The following is a 25,745-nucleotide window of genomic DNA, read 5'->3' on the forward strand; positions in this document are numbered from 1 at the left end:
GAAGACTAATTTTTGGTCCTTCGGGACTTTTGGAAAACTGCTTAACTTTTTCAATAAGATAGTTCCTGAACTTCAGGTCTCGGAATATGGCATCTTCTTTAAAAGTAGCGGGGAAATTCTTCATGATAACCCGGACTAATGTCATAATGACGCATATGATAACTAAACTAAACTCAGTAGCGCAAACAGCCCTAATGGGCCAATTCCCTACCTGAAATGACTTCGCATCTTTTTACCTGTGCATTTAAGAAATTATCGTAATTGCTATGATTAAAGAGTATATTGTCTACAAGGAATTATTCTAGTGTGCCTGCAAATCTGCAAATAAAGATGTTAATTGGCTAAATCTAGTTTGGTATCAATTCCTTCTCGCCGTGCCACTCAGCCATCGCGACTGTGCTTCGAAATTAAGACATATATGCATATATACATCACATTAAATCAATTTCACTTATCCCTGTATAATGTGAGCTGAAGAAAGTTATTTGCAAGCTTTCTTTCTTTATTTTATTTGTAATTGCTGCCCGTAAGCTACTTTTAAATTGTGCATTCGCCCGTGTGCGCTGTAAGTTCGAGACCACTGCTGCAAAGTATAGTTTATGCAATATGTCTTCATGCATTGTAGCAAAGTGCCATAATAAATTCATGGAAATGAGTGAAGTAATGATATTTTACATCGTATTTTTCCAAAGGACTACTTGCTTTTTGCGAAAAAAATGGATGCATGTGTCCTAAACAGGATTTTATGAATGTGAAGAATAGCAATATTTGTCACTGAACATTTTCTATGCATGGTTGTGAAGATGACACGAAAAATCACTTGCTTGGATTACCGCAACAGAAGCTTTTAAAATTCAATACTGTGCCAAAAAAAAAGAAAAATAATGTAGAATGTTTTTGAAAGACTCTACGAATTAAATGTGAAGAAAATTCACTTTGAGGCCGATTATGAAAACGATATATATGAATGATAAATCAGATAACAAATATCTTCAAAATGAAACTCACAAATGACGATGCAAGTATTGCTGAATCCCTTCATTGCAAAAATAGACAAGAATGCATTAATAATTTATAAAAAAAAACAAAGCTAGCTCAGCCTTTTAGGTAATTTATAATCGTATAAAACGTCAAAGTAATTTTGCATAAAAAAAAAACTTTCCTCCTTTGCCCCTCTTTTGAAAGATTAAGTAATTCTCTTTAGATACTGTGAGCAAAGTTCTTTCCTCAAACTTAAGACAACGATCTTGTATTTATTTAAATGTAATGTATGTGTATATATGTGAGTATGTAATGTATTATATCAAATTGGAGGAGAAACACGCCAAAGTAAAATTTGCAATTAGGTCGAAATAGCAGTCTAACTATCGATTTCAAGGGCAGTCAAACATAAGTTCCTCTTCTTCAGCTGCAGAAAAAAAAATTGACATATAAATTCAAAACTATGCCAAACTAATTTTCTTCCCTCACTTTAAAAAGCTATTATCTTAGAAATCATCAATTATCTTAGAAATTATAATATAATTCTCCCACTTACTATGCAGATGAAGAAACGAGGCTGAATGCCGTAGCTTTTTTCTTTGTAATTTAATAATAAATGCACGGAGAGAAAAGCCTGCAACTTTTAAGAAAACATAGCGTAATTTATCTAGTGTTTTTTAATTAATAAACAAGTATTATTAACTTTTTAAACGTCATAAGTGCTCACAGTAATAACATCGTTCTCTTGCGAATTGCGTCTTTACAATCAGTGTCAACATGGATATGTCATTACACCTCACTTCCTGTTTCAGAGGGAAAAGCTCTATGAACTAGCCCTTCTTTGGTTCTGTTATATTGGAGATTTCGTAGTTCTATCTTGAAAACGACGAACTGTTGGCGACTGTTAAATCTGATACAAACATTGCGAAAGGGAAAGCAAATTACCGCGTGAGGAATATTCGAATGATATTAATGGTAGTTCTTGGTTGCGGTATTATACATTTTTTTCTTGCATAAACCGAAATTAAATCATCAGTATGGATTTTGATATTTTAGATTCATTGGACGACTTGGGGTAGGTTAAAATTTGTATATATTACGTTGTGGTGTGTAGAATTTTACTAAACACGAAAAACATTTTTGTAATTAAAGCATGGAACTAGGCTTTATTACTTCATATACATTACTAGTTTAACAGCTATTATTTGTATATAATGCTGTTAATGTTTTTACTCTGGAATAAATTATTCAAAATACGTAAACTGTTAAATCCCTGTTTAACGAATAAATAAAAACATACCAAGACAGTATCTTCTAAGAATGTTGTTTTCATTTATGTTTTTTTTTTTTTTTTCCTTTCTTTTTTTAAGTTTTAGATTAGGTTTTTATATGCGACATTAAACAATTTCACATTCTAAATTTATGCTTTTTTTTTTTTTTTTTTTTTGTCAAATGAAGGCAGATTTCTTTTACAAATCAGGTTTAACATTTAGGTAGAAAGAATTATTTTTGGTAGCTTTGATCATTTCAAGAATCCGGGGGGCAGGAGAAAAAGTTTCCTGTCTTTTCAAACAAAATTTTACAATTCAGATTGCAGTTAATTTTTTTTTCTTTTTAAATCTTCCTTTCAGATGTTATTATTAACGATAAAAGTATATTTACGGGTACCCATTGGTGGAACATGGATACTGAGTTTGTGCAATTCTTTGACATGTTATTTTGGCTTTGTGTAGCCGCGATTTTAGCTCCAAAATTGCCGATACACAAAGACAAAATAGCAAGTCAAAAGAATTGCACAAATTCAGTATACATGTACACATTAGCCTATTTTCACTTTAAAAAAAAATCACAGAATTGCACAAACTTGGCATTACACACTCCCTTAACTTTATCCATGTACATGTCGACCTATTTTCTCTTAAAAAAACATCAGAGAATTGCACAAACTTGGCATTGCACACTCCCTTGACTTTGTCCATGTGCACATCAATATGTTTTCACTTAACCTTTTGAGGCCAGGGCTTTGATAGCAGTAAAAGCTACCAAAGGACGGGGAATCTTGAACCGAATGCTTTCCCCCTTTAAGAAATCACCTCCTATTTGCAACAAAGATTCTTGTGTGTAGTTTATTGGATTCTCAGAGGGGTGCATCTATGTCGCAAAAGGAAGACCTTTGAAAGAGATAAACCCCAGGGACGTCACATTTGACATTTCACCTCACTTTTCAGCCTGGAAAATGGGGGAAAAAAGACATGGCTGCTAAAGTGGACAACCCCGTCTTTTCAAAAAGAGGACTCTATGGCCACTGTAATGGCCATTTTGTCTTCAAAAGGTTAAAAAGTTGGAGGCAAACAAGTTCAAAACACCCAGTTATAGAGGCAAACAAAAAATATATAATCTCAGTAAACTACATTTTAAAGCAAACAATAAGTTAACATAAAAAAGGGAAAACCTGTTATGCGTCTAAGCACTACAAAAAGGAAATATCAACTTACCTTATTTAGAAATTTCCTTGTCTTCAGTCTGTGGCATACAAAATTCCTTAACAGCATCCAAAAACGTACTAAAATTATCTGAACTCGAATCTATATATTGTCATCGCCACATAAATTTAAAAAATATCCTCCGTAGTTCTGGACTATCTGGAAAATGGCTACTAAGTAAACCTTCGTTTACACACCAGTCAATTAATCCTCTTTTCTCCTTTCGTTTCAAATCATGCAGAAACTTCAAATTAATCTTACTATATTCAGCCATTCAACCATCTAAACAACAAAACAAGCAGTGTACTTCCTTACCGACGTGCACTATAAGCCCTTACAAAACATGCCATGTACTGACCACAAAATTTACCACAATCTTGCTACCCGTTACATCATAATAGGTTTTAACATTCAACTACTCAGGTTACCACAAATGAAACAACTGGCGATAAACGAAACAACAACTTGGCGATAAATGAAACAACTTTGCAATGATGCAAGGGGTACCCTTTAGTTTACTCTAACCTTATTAACGTCTCAGAGGCTAAACCATTATAGAGCCATATTTGTCTTATTATCCTTGCGTAAGTACATTTTTTTATGTATCTTAAAATGTGCCCAAAAGTCCTAAGTTCAACATAACAAGATCATTTTGAATTATAATTAATTAAATGTCTCTTTCTCATGCTTTTTGTGAAATTCAGGATATCAAATTTTGCTGCAGGGAGGATTAAGAGTTGAAATAGTGTGTGAAAACGCACCATATAACTGAAACTCATTTAATTATTTTATTAAATAAAATCTGTCATGTGCAGAAGAAATTTTGTTAAAAACGTTTTTTAATGTTTTGCAATATTTGCCATACTTGTGATTAATTTTTTGTGTGTAAAGCAAATTACTCATATCTAAAACAGAGGACTTCAGTTGGATCACATTTAATTTGATGATATCTATGATCAATATGCCTGCCAGCGGCTGAGTAAAGAACGCCGTTGAATATTAGGAGTTTGAATCCTGATGAAAAGGCTTGACTATATGAACATTTTTATAGTTTTCCCCTTTTGTGTAATAGTTTTCTTTTCATAGGTTTCCTTTTGTGTGTTTGTTTTCCTTTTAACTGAGGCAGATTTAGCAGCCAAGCACTAAATTTCCTTGTTGCTGTTATTGTTGGTAGCCGGGATTGGCGGTGATCAGCCCCACCAGTCACCAGGGCCCGTGTTACAACTCGAACATGAAATAAGTAAAAGTTTTGCTTCTGCCTGTGGCAATATTGAGTCGAAAAACAAACTTTGAAATGAGCTGTGGGTTGCTCTACTTCTCTTAATAGAATTTGATTCAAAGGGGAGATAATCTCTATCTTCTGATTTAAAATTAATCTTGAACCATGTAAATACTGTAATATAAAAGATGTGTGTAAATAAAGACTAATTTTGAGTTATGATTCAAGTTTGAATTGAATATCGAAATCGAAAGTTCTCCCAAATAGATTCTTCGACCTTTTAGAATTCGTGAATTAGGAAACAACAGCCCGTTTGCCAATAGCCGATTATCCAAAATCTGCCCAATAATCTTTGAAGAATAGAGGAGCTGGTACGAGGGAGCTTTATCTATATAGAGGAGCTTGGCCAAAATAGCAGATGGTCTGGAGAAAGTTGGATATGAGTACAGTGAGGACAGCTATTACAGTTTCTCTGGCCATCAGGGGATATCTTCATTCCTTTAAAATATTTTGTCCTCAGTCTAGCTATGGTAGTAGAAGTGACACGGTTACATAAAGTTTAAATAAAGTGACATACTCTTACACACAAGTAACTACTAAATGGCACAGCAGCCCTAGTGGGCCACGGCCTGCAGTGCCCCAAAATATGCTCTCTTGACCTTGGGCCCCGGAGTGCATCAGCATATGCCCTGGGCAAGTAGTCAGCTTGTCACAGGCCTCCCGGTGTTTAGTCCGCAAGTGAACTTGGTACTAATTTTATCAACCTGCTCAAGGGATGAAAGGCTGAATCAGCCTCGCCCAGCCTGGGGATCAAACCTCAGATCTGTGGTTCAGCTGAGTGACAACTAGCCACCAAGCGATCACACACAGAAAAAGCGAGAGAAATATTTATTACTATTATTTTTACACACAGGAAAAATATTCTTACACATAGGAAAAGTGAGGGAAATATTTATTATTATTGGTTCTTTTAGCAAATTTAGTTAAAGTAATGTATTCTTAAGAAATGATAAAATCTGTCATTCATGAATTTTTTAATTTTTCTTTGTCAAAATGAGTCTCATTCTTCAAGAAATTTCATGGTTAACTTATTTTATTTTTATTTATTACAGTTGCTGAAAATATTCTTCTAGATGTTCCCAGGGGTCGTATGGTCCTTAAAAGTCCTTAAGTATTTTGGAATCGATTTTTGGCCCTTAAGTCCCTAATTTTGGTCAAAATCAGCAGAAGATCCTCAATTTTAATCATCTGAAATTTCCGTCTTTTTACGACTGCCATTTTGTGTGTATTTAGCATTTTTGAGAAATATTTGTGGTGATTAGCTGACATATATGGTTATCTTTTGAATGGGTTCATGGGTTATAATTTGCTTCTATTACTAATATAAATGATGGGATACTGATACTTGCATTTCTAAGCAAGAAGTGAAACATAAGCATTTTGAAATTAATTTTTTTAATGAAGAGCTCTTAAACAACTTTTTGCTTTTGGGGATGTGAATTCTTTTATTAAGTAGTTCTGAATTCGGCGACTTATCAACATTTTGGCGATTTTAAGATCAGCTTCTGTAAAAAATTTTTAATTTTGAGATATGGGAATTTTTCGACGATTTTTTTTTAAACATTGTAATGTTGATAAATTTCTTTAAAATATTGAAATTGTGTTTAAAAAATAACATTAAAATAAAACATTTTTAATTTTCGCTGTCATATTACAAAGCTCTATTTTGGCTACTTAATTGTACAATATTTTGAATCTGCAAAATAAACAAGGTCTAAAGCACAATTAACAAAATTTTTAGCAAAAATAAAATTGCTATGTAAATAATTTAAAATGCCTTTTTAAATTTTTTTATTATAAGAGTTTTGCCCATGTAATTGTCTCAAAATATTCAAAATTCTCAGAATATGCATCAGTTTTCTTTATAAATTTAATTTTACACTTTTACCCTCTGATATTTTTTCTCAAAATATTTCTGGCTTTTTACTGTTACAGAATAATTTTTCTTTAGGATTTTAGACATTGCAGCTTGAAAGGTTTAGGAGGATATGAAGGCAAGATTTATAGACTCATGATTCTAGAGGATTACAGAAAAATGTCTCCATGGTATTAACACATAATGAAAGTATTGAGCAGAAAGTTTGCAATGTATTTCTTACTTTTTGGAGAAGGTCTGGAAGAGCAATGAAAACATATTTGAATGTTTTAGTTCTGATACTAGAATCTTTTTCTTAACGTGTTTATCTTCCATTTATTTCGTCTACTGTTCACTAAACACAGGCATGGAAAACATCTAATCTTATCACAAGGACAGGCATTATAGAAAGAAATTCTTTTATTTGTAAAGCTGAAAACTGACAATTTAAATGATTCATATAATATGTCTGAATGCATCATACACAGGGCTGGCACCAGGCCATTTTCCCACCTGATACAATCTCTGTAGATCCTAAATTCTGCTGCCAAGTGCATTTCTAAATTCTGCATCCAATGCCTGCCCTAAATTCTAAAAGTTTTGCCATTTCTAGATTTTGTTGCTTGGTGTGTCACTAAATTCTAAAAATTCTGCCACACTGTCTCTGTAACCACATCTTACCATATACATTTCATATTTTTTCTGAATGTTCATATTACTAAAAAATAAAATTAGCAGCTTTTTCTATGCATTCTAAATGCATTTAGTGTTTTTAGAATAATAGAAATATTTAATTGAATCCAAAAATTCTCAAATGAAAAGGAAACTTGCTTTAAAAAGAAACTTATTCTTTAAAAATATGTACTGCTGCTATTATGTATAGTTATTATTATGTAAATTATTTAGTTCTTTATAATTTCAGCCTTTACTATAATTTCCCATTTCTATTTTCTCGCCAGAATGCAAATCGCTTAGACAGTTTTTAAACTGAGGTGTTTGGAGTATACGAGTGTGTTTCTGATTGTTCTCGCTGCATTACTTCCTGTCAGCTCTGATAATTTGTAACTACTCGTCTTTGCATTATCACTTCAGATCAAGTAAACCCTCATAGGTACATTGTGGAGAGGTTAATAAGTTAGGAGATAAAGCACGCAGAAACTAGTGAGAACACTAGTTTGCTTGCTGTCAACAAATTTCTAATTGTTAGAAAAGATGTTAAAAGAGAAGGAAATTGATACAAATTAGCTAGAATGTCTGCAAAGCCTTCAAATTAAAAAGACTCATAAATATTTTGTTGTACTGTTGCTACACATGTTTTGTAGCTTTTAATGTGTAATTATCCTAATATCGTTTAAGAATATATGTCATAAATTACATCTATTTTAAACTGTAACATAGATTTTAAAAGATTTTTAACAAAAATTTTTAAAAGATAAATTTAATAGCGGCCAAGCTGTAAAGTCACTGAACACTGTAAGTTCGGTTCAAGGTTCAAATCTCCCAAACGGCCCAGCTGCATGGCCTTTCGTAGTTTGCCCCTTGTGTAATGTGTATATGAGCTAGTTTCCCTTAGAAAAGCCTCCACGAAGGTATCCCTTCCTCTAGGAAGATAGCCCTCGAAGCTTTGCTGTAATCACATAAACCGAATCTATTTGGGCTTTCTTTTTTTTCCGTGGCGTCTATACGTACAGACAGCATAAATGCCTCTTTTTTCCAAAAAGTATTGTAAAATGGATTCAAAAGGGATTTTTTGTTGACATTTGTATGTTCGCATCTATGCACATATATGTGTATGTATGCATCGCATAGCTCAAAAACGATTAGCTGTAGAGCGGTGAAATTTTGTACATGGTACTGCTATAATATTTGTGTACTTCTCTTTTTTATTGCAATTGCCAGTGTACATTAACATTATATTCACCCCCCCCCTTACCAACCTTTATTTTTGAAATCGTTTGTCGTAGTCATATCTTCTTTTACAGAAGTGTTTTAAATGAGAAAAAATGTTTTGGCTATGTCAAATTTTAAAAAACATAATGTTGGACAAATAACAACATTTAACTTTTCATTTGGTCTCCCGGTTCATCTACTTATATTTGGGAAAGTTTTATACTCGTTATGAAAAAATTAATTAGAAGTTTAAATCCCGTACGACAAAAACTGACAGGGATATTTAATTCAAAATTTGAAATTTTTGATGTCATTTTCAACTTGCCTTTAAGGATTGGTTAATTAAGTTAAACATCATTCAAGGAAATAACTTTAAATGAAGTGCAGCAAAAAATGTGTATAATTTAATAGGCGGTACAAGGAAGTCATGACTGTCCATATCAGATTTTTAACTATTAATCCTGATTTAATGAAAATCATTATCAAACCTGGACTTTTTTGGGGGGCATAGTACCGTAAATTTATTAGGAGGGCAAGGAATGTTTTTGCATAGAGGCCCTAGAGTTCTAGTTACACCACTTGATTGGTATGTTTCTTTAATAGCAGTTTCATTTAATGAGATTTATAAATTCAAAGCAATGAGCATTATAATATAAAAATAAACTCATCAGCAATACTAAACTTCTCAATATGGAATTTTTTTTTCTTCCACTCATGTGACTAAATGTCACTGTATCTGATTGAGCATTATCAGCTGGATTTTGCATCAGTTGATGTAAATTGTAAGAGATTAAGATTTCATAAAATATTTCTTTCCTGCAAGTGAAGTTTCATTTTTATTTCCTACAAGTGAAATTCGAAGGTGAATGTGACAGACAGTCAACTAATTGAAATTTAGATTTAATACTTCTGGTGTTATGAAAATTAAGAGAAAATGTGCCTTAAGTATTTTGTAGTATAGTGACAAGTTAATGCGTGCCCAATTTCTTAAAATCCGTCTTCTGTTTTGCTGAAGATGAGGCATACATTCATAAATTTTTTTCTGATGTTATTTGATTGTTATTACTTAAAAGGGGAAAAGTACTGGATCTGATGGTAAATATACTACAGCACTAAAAGCTTTCAGAAATGTGTACTAGATCTAGAACAAAGATATTAGAAGTGATTCTCTGGTCCTTTACTCTTAATAATCTTACTATGCAAGATGTTTCAAAGGGGACTTCTTTTATCAAACCAGCTCAAATTAAAATATACTCTAATAAGAAATTAGAAGTAATAAAACTCTGAGGAAAAACTCAAATGCATATGATCAAAGATGACATGTTTATTCTGTATCTTTTTTAATTCTAAAACATAACAAAAAGCTGTCTTAAGAGATACATCACTGTTGCACATAAAAAATAACATGAAAAATAATTATTGTGCATTGAATATACAAGTGTCATGCTTAACAACACTTCTAAGATACATAACACATTAATATTTATCACATGGACTATTTGCAGTTATTATTTAAAAAAATTTCATAATAAAGTTTGCAAGAAAGTTGTATGCCCGTAGTTTTTATATTGTAAAGTCATGGTTAAGAGGAAACATAAATAATGTAAAATAATTATCAAGAATAACTTCACAATATTATTATTTATGGTTAAACATTGTTTGGTTTACTCCCTTTAAACTGTTTCAGTGTTACAGTATAAAAACTTATAAAGTTAGGTTGTTCATTGAAAAAATATAAATGAAATAAAGCCGTAGGAGTTATTCAGCAATGTCACTAGATGACGGATGGACAAAAGGCAAATGCAGCTGTTCTAATTACTTAATCCAACCCATTATCAAATCCTCAACACAATTCACATCTCCTTCTTGTTGATTTTGTATGCAGACTACCAAAATTAGCAGTACAAGTATGCACCTATAATTACAGTGGATATGCTCATATAAACACATGATTATACTAGCAATCAGCCTAAGCACAGACCGCCAGATATGTTAGAACGCATGTTCATTTGCTGAAAAATACGCCGAAGAGCCATTACATTATGACCTGCCCGTTAATAATATGTAGGACCACCTTTAGCCCTCCAAACTGTACCTAGCATGGCATTGACTCTACTGGTTGCTGATATGCAGTCTGAGATATCTGGTACCAAGTCCTCACCAACTGATCCTGCAATTCCTGCATGTGAGGGCAGCACGAATTTGGTTTTCCTGGTGAACCACAAACTGTATTGAATTAATATCATGGAATTTGGAAGCCAAAACATGACTTGAAAGTCACTGGAATGTTCCTCGAACCACTCCTTGATGATACAACCCTTATTGACATGGTGCATTATCTTGTTGTTAACACCTTCCCCCCGGAAATACTGTTGTCATGAATGGGTGAACCTGGTCTGCAATAATGTTCACATAGTGCAGACATCAGGAATTGTTCTATGGGGATTATGGACCCTAATGTGATCCGTGAAAAAATTGCCCACACACCATAATACCACCACCACAGGCCCATCTCCATCCAGTTGTGCATCCGAGAGTCAGAGTTTCATTTGGAAATTGCCATATTAGCACATGCCTATCGATGTGATGGACCAGAAAATGTGATTCGTCGAACCATGCAACTTTCTTCCATTCTTCTAATGTCCAATTCCAATGTTTCTTGGCCAGACGCAGCTGGCAATGACTTGCCATCAGTGCAGAGACATGCTTTGGCCTCCGGCTGCATAGGCCCACACGCAGCAATGTACGCTGCACAGAGTGTTGAGAAACACTGTCTAGGTCATCACTGTTGTAGCTGGTGGTGATTTCGGCTGTTGTAGCTCATCGGTTATGGCGAACAATGGGTAGCAATCTCTGCTCTCCTCTGGAATCAATGCACCATTGATGACACACTGCTGGCCTGCAACTTGTCGTTTCACCATCCATAGGCCACTTTCGATATATGCTCACAACAACTGCACGGGAACAGCCCATTAAACACGCTGTTTCTGATATTGATGTTCTCGCAGTTGCTGAGCCATAATGATTAAACCTTCATCGAAGTCTAATAAATCAGCTGCTTTTCGCATTATGTTGCTTATCGCACTGTGTTTGGAAAGACATTGTTTAGCTGCTTTATATACTACTTCAGCATCAACCGAACACGCACAGTGCTTTTGTTCCTTGATGACCCCATTGTTATAGATGGAGGGTTGTCATAATGTAATGGCTGTTCTGTGTATAGTTCTATCATTTCTAGCAACTTTAGTTTAGAAATTTAATAATGAAATATGAACATTGTTGAGATAAAAATTGATCAGAAAAAAAGCGTAGAAAAAGCATTAGAGCAAAAGCATTTTCCTCCCTAACTTTTATTTGGAAGTGAAAGTGCATACATGTTAATTACTGATGAGTAATAGGAACAGATCCAATTTTTTATGTATTTGTAATTTTTTTAAATTACCATTTTTTAAATTTTAATTGTTTAGCCCAAAGGCCAGACTAAAAGTCTCAAAACAGCATTTTGCATTGTTTCACTGTACTATGTTGGTTCACTTTTCAAACTGTTGCCACCAAATATTTTAAGAAACTAAATGATGAAGAATCTGCATGAACGTTTCTCGCATTGTGAAAAAACAGCAGTACCTACAGCCATCGAATTTTGAATAACGTAGTCCTCCAACTAAAGATGGGCACTTGGAAGCCTGAATTTAGAATTTGTTTTATTATCCATTTCAGATTTTGTAAAACTTTAACAAGTTTTTGATTAACAAACTCAATGATTTCAAAGCAAGCAATGGCAACACTATGGAAAAAAATATTTCTATCTCCAGTGCACAAGACTGTGTATGGGAAATTCTAAAGATATGCTGTTTTTAAATATTTTGTGATATTGCTGTTGAATTGAATTTTATGTGGTATAAGTGCAAAGAACATGATATGTAACAAATAAGGGTAACACGTAAAATGTTAAAGAAAACGCCATTTTGGGCATAATATAAAATATGAAGACCTTCAGATTTTTTATTTCCCTCCCATCATTATCTCCAGCAAACAGTAGGAGTACACCAATAGATTGTTAGTACCCTGCCAGCATGATATGCTAAAAAAGACTTTTGGCTGATGTTTGAAAGTATTTGCCCACACTTGCACAATATTTTACTTGGCTGATATCAAGATAAGTGTGATTGATGCTCATCCAGTGATGAAGGGCTAGACTGAGTATCTAGGGATGAAGGATGGATCTGTTAATAATTAGAGATATTATGCGTTGCATCCGACTTTTTCAGTTAGAATATATTAATAAAAAGTTAACCCTTGAAAAAATCACCATTAATTCTGCTTAACTTCTCAATCAGAGTATTGAGGAGTTCAAGAAAACAACTGAATTTAATCGTGGAGACCTCGGTAAAACCATTTATGCTAAGTGATATCATTGTTTTGTGGCAGCATAAATTAAAACTTCTTTTTTAATTGTTAATATCATTAATATATATATTTATTCATTTTGGCATACTTTTTAAATTGACATAAATGTGAATCGTGGTAAAATGGGGGTTTGCGTAATCTTGCTGTTGTATGTGTTTTACATATACATTATGTTTTGCAGCTATGCAGGTCCTCTGAAGAGTGATTCTGCAGTTAAAGAGGCAATTAACGCTGGACCGAAGTCTAAAGAATTTACAGAACTTATTGAATGGTTTTCAGAAGAGTTACAAAGTGCTTGTGGACTAGATTCATATGTGAATGCAATTACAGGTTTTTTTTTTTTTTTTTTTTGCCTTTATGACTATTAAATAATTATTCATCTTAAAATAGATGGAAGTGGACTACTCACATAAATTGTTGGTGATATTATAATTATTTAGTTTAGATTTTAACCATAGGTATTATTTAGTTTAGGTTATATATATTTTAAAACTGATTAAAATTTGCTTAGATCATCATGTATGATACTTACATATAAGCCAGGAATTTCTTTTTGCATGACATTCAGTGTAGTGATAATTTGCCAATAAATATATGCATTTCTGTTGCAACCATGCCCTCAGTCTGAGACCCCCCTCCAGCTTTTCCATTTTTTAATGAATTCATTTGAGCCAAAATCAGAAATGCATGGCAAAGAATTCTTAAATATGTTAAATGGATAAGCAATTGGTATGAGAATATAAACAGGAGATAGAACTGCGTGTAGTCTTTGTTTGGCATTATTGCTCAGAAGCAACATATGTTTTCTAAGGTTCTTACAGAGAAATCTGCATCTCCAAATGTTGCAGAATTTAGTAAAGTTGCATTACTCTCTGTTTTTAAGTATCTGAGAACTTGAAAATGCTATCCATGTATCCAGCTTATTCAGTGTGTACACTCAAAATATTTCTCCAATAACTTTCCACCATCTCCCAATTAAAAGGTTACAATATTGTACTTTTAATTAGTATAAAATAGAATTGAAACATCTAGAACTGCTAAATTGTTTAATTGAATGATATTTACCACTTAAAGCTCAAAGTAAATTTTAAAAAATTTGGTACTTTTTGATTATTAGCATGCCAACTCATTGCAGATTTTATGAATTATCAGAAAATGCTTGTTTATATAATTTTAGGGTTTCACATGTACTGCCCATAAAATAATAATAAAAAGAAATACTTTAAAAAAAAAGAATTTTTTATGAAGAAAACAAAAATCTGTAATTCAGATATTAAAGTTCTGGTGAATGCTGCTGAGCAAAATAACACTTAAATATAAAGCATGCAAATGGGTGTATACCAAGCACATCTGTATGCATAGGTTGACTTTTGTCACAAGTCTGCTTGAAAATATACCAAAAATGTGGTAAATCTATAGTTTGTTGAAAGCAAGGGCATAAATAATTGAAAAGTAAGTTGAGTAATGTTTCTCAAATTCTTATTTATAAACTTATGTGTTTTATAAAATATTAGTCTATATTATAGCAGTTTTGAAACTTCTTTGTTGAGATAAAAATAAGTTTTGTGTGCATTTAATAATATTATATGTATTATTTATTACATGAAAGGCTTTATTTAATGTTTTGTGTTAATATGAACATTATCTTTTCATTTGTACTTAATATTTGTAATTTGTCTTTTCCCTGAAAATAAAATATTTTTATCTTATAGATCCCGAAGATGTAAGTTCATTCCTAATGGAAGTTAGTTCCCTTTTAAAAGAGCTACGTAAGTGTATATTATTGCTTTTATTATTATTTTGGACGTGAAAGCATTTTTAAACTGTAATTAGTGTAAAATAGAAATTAACTTCTGTAATGTATTTTTTATTTAATTTGTTTCAAATATAGTAAATTTCATTTTAAATTGTGCTTATTATCTAGCATGTAAAATGTACTTTCCTTCCTGAAGTGTTTTTCAAAATGTTAAATTTTTTGCTAGATTCTATCTGTAGTCAGATAGAATTTATTTCATGATTTTGCTCTTACACATTAAGTGAAATTTGTGATAAATTTGAAAGAGATTGCTGTAACTAAAGAAGGATTTGAATGCATTCTAAATTGCGAAATGGAACTTAAGTTGCATTCATTTTCAGTTCGAGACAAAAAATACAATGTGTTAGAATCTTTTCTCAGTGTCCACAGATAGCAAGAGAAATTAAATTTTTTCCTGTTAAAACAATGCTGCGAGTTTGTGAAAGAACAAACTTTTCTTATAGATAGCAACATTCCAATAACTGAATTTTGTGCATCTATTTTATGAGCCCAAGGCAGTTCACAGCTTCGATTTTCATGATTTTATGATGACACTTAAGAAATTTCTATATAAGTCTGCTTTCACACATCCGTTTGTTTCGGAAGAACAACTATTTGGAACAATTTTTCTGCTCTGTCACAACAGCCAATCACCACAGATCGTGCTGGGGTTAACATGTAAAGGGAAACTGGTTCTCCATTGCAAACAAGCTGATAGGTGATTGGTTGAAAACGAACAACGTAAAATTTTTTCCGAAAGGAAGGAAAAAAATCTTTCTTTCAGTAGTAAACCAGGCAGAAAAATTGGCTGAAACAGTTGTTCGTATGAAACAAAGGCATGTGTGGTGTGGACCTAACACATGCAAGAAGTTTGTGATATTTTGTCTTTAACGTTTTTCTTAAGAATGCTATAAGTAGATACACAAAATGAACTTAATTCAAAAAGGATACAGGAACTATCAAATTACACAAATTCTTGTTGCTTAAAATTATCTTTTCATTTGGTAATTGGTGTGCTTGTATAGATAAGATAAAAAATACGTAAATCAAAATTTTAACTTTAATTTGCAGTGCTGCTTTTAAAAATTTTGTGTTTGTAAAGTTGTTGGTTTGTGAATCTGAAGCATTACATCACCAGAGAATATTATATGCTACAATCAATGCAGTATTTTCAAATGAAAGCATGAGAACGAATGTGTACGTGAGTACGTACAGTTGTCACTGTCCATAGTAGAACAAAGAATAATAAAAAATGAATAATGTTTATAGGTAAAGTTTAGCCATGAAGTTTATAAACAGATTAGATTTCATCTACAATCAACTGCACTTTAATTTGGGTATTTCCCCTTTCTGTTGTAAAAATAGTGAGTGCCTATAATAAATCTCTCTAAACTGTGTCATTTCAAAAGGAATCCATGTCATAATGTTCTTGCATAGTGCTAATGACAGAGGCATTTATATAAGGCTTCAGCTAATAATGATTTCATATTTGGGAATGAAAACTTAATAACCATTAGGAATTAAATATAGATTTATTCTGAAGATTATTATGATATTACAGATTTTTTTTGAAGAAAGCATTCATGTTAGGCCTGTTATATTCTTGCTGTCCTGCCAGCATGTGACTGCTTACCTCAGTTTCATCAATCAATGTCATAATGATGTAAAAAGGCACAAATGTGATTAAAAGTTGGCATGTGAGTTTGTGCCCATTGCAGTTTATAATTCAAGCTGAGAATGTTTTCAAGGAATTCAATTGGGCTGGATGGTAGCTATCATTTTATGCATCAACATAGTTTATGTTCCCAACAACTTGCAAATGGTTACACGTATATAAAGAACATATAATATATAGATACTTTTCCGTTTCGCCGGCACAAATCTCGCCAAGCAGACTTTATTGCCGACAACACACAGTATACACATAAAAAATATTAAGAAATTTTTATTTTGAAGGCATAAGCATTTTAATATCATTTAAAATTTTGTAAAAAGACAATAAATAAAAACAAAAAATGTGTAAAAAGATATTAATTTAAGAATTTACTATGCTTTCATGGTACGACATCCTGATTCGCCGTTTCATATCACTTGTCCCTAAATGATCTCATCTCACGTAAACTACACTACAAAAATCTAATTCTCTCAGTAATTATCTACATTAATTTTTAAGTTAAATCGTAATTTGGAATACAAGTGCAAGAATTATTTCAATTCGTAAAAACTGCAGTGCTTTACTTCACTAGTGCATTCTCATTAGAATTGATTAATTTAAACCTTGGCTTTGCCTTTTCTATATTTTCGTCTTCGGGTGAGCGGTGTGATTTCACCCTAATTACCGTGAATGGCCTTAGAGCATAAAATTAAACTATCTGGTTAAAATTGTATGTAATTGTATGCCAGTATTGAAAGAAACAATCAATCTGATAACTGGACTTGTTTTGAAAATGAGGCGTTAAAGGTTACCGGTGAGGATATTCCATTTGGCATCGGTTGTACCATTTTTGGCGACTTTATTGCTTGTGCCGGCAAAATGGAAAAGTACCAATATGTATATATATATATTTTATATGATCTCGTAGTGTGTATAACTCGTTTATAACAAGTCCTGATTTAATGAGGAAATCAGAAATATTTAGTTGCTACAATGTTAAATCTGTGAAAGCGTATCTCGCTTTTAATGAGCAAATCCCAGCTATAGTGAGTAATATTTTTGTAATCCATAAAATTTCTGTTGACTTCACCTCTCCAGCTCAGCAAATTCTTTATTGGAAAAATTCCCTTAACATTCCAAAGTCAACCAAAAGTTAATGATGAGTCATAAATCCCGCAAACACGTCATTGTTTCCTTTTCATCTTGTGGAATGCATGTGCGAGGACATCTCACGACGTCAGTTTGCCGATTGGACAGAAGATTATTGTGCTTAGGAATGTAAGGGTCTTTTGTAGAAGTCATTCTTTGATCTGTATTCATAGAGTACACTCGTCAAATTATACCTTGCGATGTTAAAACTTAAAATTTCATTGGTTGATGGAAAAGTAAGGATTTTATGAGAGTTAAAGATGGCGTAAAAAATTCCAAAATCTGAAAATCGCATGATCTGTCTTCTACTGTTTCAACTCTGTTAAAGAACAAGGTAAAAGTAATGGCTGTATTTGATCAAAATAAGAAAGATTATAAACATTCAAAAATGTCCTAAAGAGGAATGGATAAAACTCTTTTAAAGTGGAAGAAAATGCAACGTAGATCAGTTTACCCCTCTATAGACGACTTGAAAAATTTGGAAATGAGTATAGAAGAATTTGAAAATTATGTACCTGTCTTTTTCTTTAGATACCTGTTCCTAAGGATATTGTATCTGAAATTCAAGCTAAGAAAGTTTAAAAAAATAATGAAAATGACGATGATAAAGATGAATGTGAATAAATTCAAGCTGAACCATCCCTGACAGAGTCATGGCTTTCAAGAACCCGTTTTTTATGAGCACTCGGTTATAACAAGCAATTATTGTGATCCCTTCCACATTATAAGTGAGATCAACTGTATATATATATATACAGTACAAAGTCTGTAATCCAGACTCGTCGGGACTTCGGCGATTCTGGATTATAGATCATCAATTTAAATCTGATAAGATGGCATGCAGAAATTATACAATTAAAAATATGAAATCATAATTTATGAAATAAAGAACAATTATGATCTAAAGGGTATCAAAATTTGCAAAAAAAAAGCTTAATATTTATTTGTTTACTTTATTAAACATTTCTTTCAATGCAAGTTGTTTAAGATGCTTCCACAAAAAATTCAAAAAGTTCCTTTTTCTTGTATGGGCTTTCCAGTATAATGAACTTTCCAATGCCATACTTCTCGCATAATTTTGAGGCAGATGGGCCTTTATCTATTTTTTTGTAGCAATTCTACTTTTTGTTTAATGGACATCAAAACGGGCTTTCACTTTGTAGATCCTTTGGCAGCTCCAGAATTGGAAACTCTTTAAACACCTTTCTTTTTATTTATGACTATTTTTAATGTGCATGTTTTCCTTTTATGTGAAGAATATAAATGGGTTATTAAATTAAACTTTCTAAGAGTGGTTACAGTTAGAGGGTTCTTATCCAATGTTATTGACCAAGTGGTTAAAAATTTTCCTCTTATTAGATGAAAGAATATTCTTCCATTCCAATCGATCATGAAAGTTTTCATAATTAGTTGATTCTTTCCTTCAGTTAGTTTCAAAACTGCACATATTGTACTTAGGTTTAACTTTCTGATAAAACTGAATTGACAAATCATCATCTTTATTTTTACACATTTCAAATCATCTCTTTGGCAAACAAATTACTATTCAATCATCGTCGGATACAAAAAGTTTTTATTTAAGAGAAAAAAGTACATCATTTCAGGCAGAGAAGCATAAGCAGCGTGGAGATGTTGGCATGACGGAGTTCCTCGCGAAGCAGTATTTATACTGCATAGGTGCATATGTGAATCTAAACCGTAATTGGTTAATTTAATCTTAGTTACCTTTTTCAAGTAGTGTTATGTAATATGGAATGATCTCGAATTTGGGAGAACAGATGAATTTAGGGAGGAGAACATCAAATCTAGAACAGTCTATTTTGAGATCACTAACTATTTCTCAATATAGGCATAGTATTTTATTATATCTTATATATATATATAGTTCAGTTTCTTTTAATAAGATTTCATTTAAAAATTCATTATTACTTTTTTTAAGAGGGCAATGCATCAGGATTTCTCCATTGTGAATATTATATTTTTAGAGATTAGAATAATAAGCATATTTCCAAGCAGTCTTAAATTACACTTTTCATGCATATAAAAATGTATTATCTGTAATGTTATTAAAACTTCAAAGATTTTTTTATTGTTAGATGCATACTGTTTTTTTAAATATGATGTAAAATTCTACATAATTTATTAGTGTAATTTATGCCTAAATACTTTTATATAAATTATTATAAACTAAGTGTAAAAGTCTTGTTCTTGTTATTTAAGCCTCCCCCATTCTTTCTATATGTAAAAATACCACATTTTTAAATAATTTAAGAGAAAACATAACTTTAATTATTATATTGAATGTTATTAAAATAATCTTTATCTTGAAGTTCTTGAAATCTCTGATATATTTCTTGGTTAAGGAAAAAAAAATTTGAATTGTTTATTATACCTGGATTCAAATGACTATATATATATATATATATATATATATATATATACATAAACATCATCATTGTTTCTGATGGGAAGCACACATGCTTTCTAATAATGAAAGAAATTTAAAAAAAAAAAAAAAAAGAAAGCAAGAAAGAAAGAAATTCATTCTTTACTCTGAATTTATTGCATGATGCTCATACCAGCTTAAGTGCTTGTGAAGAATGCATGTTATTAGACTAAGAAAGGGAAAAGGAATTAACTGCATCAGAAATATTATTATGAAAATAGACAGCTTTGTTATAGACAGAATTTCTGGATACAGATTCAAGATATAGACAGATTCAGGATATGGAGCATTAACTGTAACATGTATAATTTATTATAAATAATCACACACTTATTTCACTTATTAATACATATTATTCATATTAAGTGAAATACATATGATATATCTGTAATAAAACTATAATATTTTCTCTAGGTGTGAACTGAATTTGTCTTCATTTTTATTTGCAGATTGCCCTTATAAGTCACTGGTAAGTGGTCCTATCAGTCAAAGGCTTCTTGATGTTCCTAGCAGAAATGTGTTGTTAGGTAAATAGTGATTAAATTATAATAAATTATAATGCTACCAAAATAAATACCAAGTTTTCTAATTTAAATATTTGTATTTAATGGTAATTACAGGATTTTCCCGTATTGTTTAAATCTGTTTTGTATGGTTGCTTTAAATAAACTTGATAACTTGTTCAGTGTTGATTTTTCTCTGATTTATGGAATTATGAGTTAAAACGCATTGCTACAGTCACAGAAAGGGGGAAATACAAACATTTATTCAGAGTTTCTTCTTTTAAAAATTAAAATTTTAAAAACTTATCATAAAATGCTGTTTTGCAGAGAAAGAACACAAAAGAATTTAGATGAGACATTTAAATTGAATATGCCTATTATTTCCTGTTTCAAATTCAGCGTATTTTTAAAAGTAAATGTCAAAATTTTTAAAATTAAGACACTTGTTCAGTGTTAAGATATCTTAGAATTATATATAATAATGAGATTTAAACTTATAAAGTTGTAAGTTCGCTAGCATTGAATATTCAAATGTTTGGAATGTGTGTAGCAAGAAATTTGCAGTTTTTTTTAATTTTATAATATATTAACTTTTTTTTTTTTTTTAGTTTGGTTTGTGAATCAATTCCCTTCAGTTTTTGGTTCTCAGCATTTCCTCATTTCATTCCAGGAACTGCATAATTCAGTTTTATTCAAAGTTCTCTGTATTTTTTGCTTGTGCTTTCTTTCAGTTACCTTAGGATCTTACTGTTTCATGTATTTTAAAGGAAATAATCTCAAAATGTGTTGTTGTTCCAAATGGCTGGACACTTGTAACTTAATACATTCATCAGAAATGGCCAATACCCTTTGATTATTTATCTGTCTCATCAGCAAGAACATTGACTGGGTGCACCATTGACAGCTACCAAATTACACTCATTAGAAAAGGAAAACATCATCTGATCTATATCTCTTTACAGGTCCGTTTGGTCCTAAAAGTCCTTGATTTTTGCCAAAATCAGCAGAAGGTCCTTAATTTTTATCATCTGAAATTTCTGTCTGTTTTTACAACTGCCATTTTGATTGTGAATTAGCATTTTAAAGGAATATTTTTGGAGATTCACTGGCAAATATGGTTAGCTTTTAAATGGGTGAATAAGTTCATGGGTTATAATTTGATCCTATTTCTACTGTAAATGGTAGGATACTTGAGTTTCTGAGCAAGCAGTGAAACATAAGCATTTTGAAATTATTTCATTATTTCTAATGAAGATAAAGGGCATTTTATCTTCATTATAGAAAGGAATTTTTTTATAATAATTACTTTATTAATAAAGAAATTCCTTTCTATAATGCCTGCCGATGTGATAAGATTAGAAGCATTTTGATATTATCCATGCTTGTGTCTAGTAAAAAGTAGGGAAAATAAAGGGGAGATAAGCATGTTAAGAAAAAGATTCTAGTATCAAAAATAAAAAATTCAAATATTATGTTTTCATTGTTCTTCCAGATGTTCTCCAAAAAGTAAAAAATTCCATTATGTATTCTGTAAAATACATCCATTACATGTATATAAATAATGGTACAAACCCATAAATATTGGTACAAACTTTAATTGCAGGTAGGGCACAAGGATTGAGAACTAACTGCATAGCAACCCATAACCACAAGTGTCATTGTACACCCCTAGGTGGTGTTATTCACAAAGACACTGGAGGAAAAAAATTTTTTTTTTCCCTTGATCAGTAGTCACCTTAAAAAGAGCATGCAATGTTATACGAACAGAGAACCACTAGCGGACATACATTTAGTGTATGGATTAACTGATGGCAATGCACGAGCAACTTATGATCGTATAGAGAACGGTTCCCATAGAAAAATGTACAGTACAACCATTTGTTATTTGAATATACACCACAATTTGTGTGAATATTCCTAGTAGCCTTAGTATGCTGAACCTGTGATATGTTTCCTTTACTGATGAGGCATAGTAACACGAGATGGTGTGTTTAACGAACACAATATACGTTAATAGGCCCGTGTGAACCCCACAGAGTGAAACCACATGATGCCTAACATCACATCTTAGTGAATATTTGGGCTGTTTTGGTCGACAGTTTCTTAGTCCAGCTTTATCTGTTGCCATCACCTGTGACATCAGCAAATTATCTCATCTTTTTTAAACAGGTTTTACTAGGCTTATTTCACCCTGTTTCTCCAAATGTAGAATGCATCGTGTGGTTTCAACATGATGGAATGCTGTGCCATTAGGTTGAGACATCTGAGTGTCTGGCTGCCATGCTCTCCGGTTTTGAGCAGCCAGGATTTCTTTCTTTGGGAAGCACTTAAAGCTGTTGTGTCTGAAATGGAGCTGGTGCAAGAGTCATCTGTGCTGCTGTAAATATCTAAGCAAATCCACATGTTTTTGACTGGGTTCAACAAACCATGGTTTGTCAGTGTAATGCATCCATAGCTTAACATTTTGAAATTACGGCAAATGTAATATTTATGAGGAATAAATACTTCTAGTAATATCTGTCCTGTGTCTCTTAATTACTTATACCTCTTACTACTTTCCCATGATGTTTCCAATCTTGGGTTGCTATACAATTCTCAATCCTTTTGTGTCTGCCCTAGCTTTCTTAGTCTGTTTTTAATAATGAAAATAACTGTTACATCTAATTGATAAAATGAAGTAAAAATGTCAAAGCTGATGTCTTTCAGTCTCTGTATCAGCTGTTGTGTCTTAAGTGCAGCTTAATTTTAAAAACCATTTATAAAAAAAAATTTCCAAGCAAGATTGAAATTTTACATTAATATAATAATTTGATATGAATTTTGGTAATTTAAATGTTTATATGTAATAATTGAAACTTCTTGTATTCACTTACACATGTTTTAGATTATATATTTTTAAAAATCATAAAACTTAGAAAAGTTATTGGTGATATTATTGTAATCAAATTAAAATCAGCATGCTCATTTGTTTGCCCTTGTATGAAATATAATTATAAAAAATCATTCCTGTGTGTAGTAGAACTATGTATACAAACTATATTCCCTTTAACATGTATATTATTATTTCTGTTTAGATTTCTTGTGTACTGAATTGCAAGCTGCTCGTTTACTGCAGTGTAAAACAAAAAAGAAGCATACTCTTGAAATTGAAATGGTAATTTTCATTCCATAATAATTATCTTAAATTTAAAAATTTATTTAGGTAAACAATATAAACATCTCTGTTATGTAAGGAAAAAGGTGCTGAAAAACCTTTATTCCAAATTGAGTTCCATTTGACACTGATGAAAACTGACATGAAAGCATTAATACTATATAAAACTGCTTATGAGTGTAATAAAGAATATGATGTCTCTTTGAATGTGACATAGGCAGCTATTTAAATATGACATGATAATTAACCCTCTGACCGTCATGACCGGATGAGATTTTTTTGTCACTTGTTATATAGTAGCTTATAATTTAAGATATTTTGCTTTCTTACTTTCATTAATAACATAAATGCAATCTTGATGAATGTAAGTTTATGAAAATAGAGACTAAAATAGGTAAATATACATATTTAGCTAATAAAGGCTTTTTAAATACAGGTCTTCATAACAGATCCGAAAACCCAGGCTGCTCAGAGGGTTAAAGTCCATAAGCTCCATCTTTCAGTTAACCCCTTCGCCCCAGGTAGCACAAACACGCGCTTATCGCGGAGGCCGGCAGTATCTTACGCGAGCGTCTGTCCAGGGCCGGGGGCTTTTTTGCTATTAAGCCTAAATCCATGAAATTTCCAAAGTATCAACGCATTGTTTAATAATGCTCTATAGAGTATATAAACGGGTTATGCTTTATAGATATTTTTATATATACTCTAATTACCTTATTTCTTGTTTAAATGCATATTTTACACATTTTATTTTCATTACTCACCATTTTATGACTTTTAACATTATACATCTGAAAACTAAATATATTACTTAAAATTCTCTTTTCATATGAAAAATTTGAAAACAGGGATCTACACACAGTCCTGTGTTACATTCCTTGCACTCGTAATAACGACATTGATGATGAGGACATTAATTAATTAAGGATTAATGATGAGGAGGACATTTCGGACATCTCGTCGGCATACAGATGTCCGAAATGTCCTCATCATCATTAGATTCACCAGATTCTTTATGATCAGAATATATCATAGTATCACTATCACTACTATCAGAATCTGTTTCAGAATCAATATCTGAAATATTTTGCATCATTTCTGCTATTTCATGCTCTGTTAAACATTTTCGACGCTTCGACATTGCAACGGTAAAAACAGAAAAATTTCACGTCTAACAAGATCTAATTATTTTCTAAAAACTGAACTGCAAACCAAAATACCCAACGCTTGAGCGAAAATAAAACTTCTCTACTTACAATAAACAACTACCACGCGCGAATTTAAAGAGACGTCATTAATCGCGCCATTCGGAAACATTTATTTCCCCTTTTGTTTATATAATAAAAAACACGTGTATGTAAGTCATGCTTCTCTCATTTCGAGTAGAAGATCTAATGTCCATGTATCTGAAACCATATGGACATACAATGCCATCTTGTGGCAGAAATTATAGTTTTTAAAATGTTCCAGGACACTGGCACAAATACGTGACAGTCGGGGCTGAACGGGAAAATGCTCTGGCACGCCTGCGTGTCAGTCGGGAAGTGAGTCTGTTCGTTGCTGGCACGTGGACGTGACAGTCGGCGCGAAGGGGCTAAACAGTTTAGTTCTGTATAATTCAGTGTTGCTTATGTGATGACTGACATTATCATGAAGTGAAACATCAAAAACACAATCTAGAGTCACTAACCTGGTAGATCCTTGAAAGTTACTGATTTAAACATATGAAGACTAAAGCAAGTACCGTATATACCCGCGTATAAGTCGACCCCCACCCACTTCGACATAAAAAATTCATAGAAAATAAGAAACCCGCGTATAAGTCGACCCCCCACTTCCGAAATCGATCGAGAAAGTTCGAAAAATTTTTTTTAAGTACTACGTTTATTCAGAATCATCTGAGAAGAAAAGTAAATATACGATAAAAAATACCTTGGTAAATAAACAAAATCAAAATCCTTCAACGTCCGATTCATGGTCAGATTTGCCAAACATTTCATAGAACTCTTCTGTCGTCATTGGCTCGTCATCATACATATTTTCAGTCTCAAACTCTGTATTGTTACAATCACTACTAGAGCCTTCGTCGTCATTTTCACTTTCAAAAACAGCGTCATCTTCCGTGCCGTCTAGTTCGTTGCTAATACAA

General features: G+C 32.1%; 1 protein-coding gene across 2 annotated transcripts in view; it reads left to right on the forward strand.

Moving 5' to 3' along the window:
• The first annotated feature begins 1,853 nt into the window (after positions 1-1,853).
• Positions 1,854-25,745, forward strand: part of LOC118186368 (protein FAM98A-like) — a 63,070-nt gene continuing 39,178 nt past the window's right edge. The window contains exons 1-5 of one of the 2 annotated variants that reach the window (XM_035356449.2): positions 1,855-2,056; positions 13,077-13,225; positions 14,608-14,664; positions 20,389-20,466; positions 23,517-23,596. In XM_035356449.2, the coding sequence (XP_035212340.1) occupies positions 2,019-2,056; positions 13,077-13,225; positions 14,608-14,664; positions 20,389-20,466; positions 23,517-23,596 (402 nt within the window). In that variant the 5' untranslated portion in view covers positions 1,855-2,018. Of the gene's footprint in view, positions 2,057-13,076; positions 13,226-14,607; positions 14,665-20,388; positions 20,467-23,516; positions 23,597-25,745 lie in introns of both variants that reach the window. The other variant, XM_035356455.2, reaches the window with a different exon arrangement.

This window comes from Stegodyphus dumicola, chromosome 8 (genome assembly GCF_044657685.1).
Source record: "Stegodyphus dumicola isolate Sdum_Otavi_A_Nest chromosome 8, ASM4465768v1".
In the NCBI taxonomy this organism is placed as follows: Eukaryota; Metazoa; Arthropoda; class Arachnida; order Araneae; family Eresidae; genus Stegodyphus; species Stegodyphus dumicola.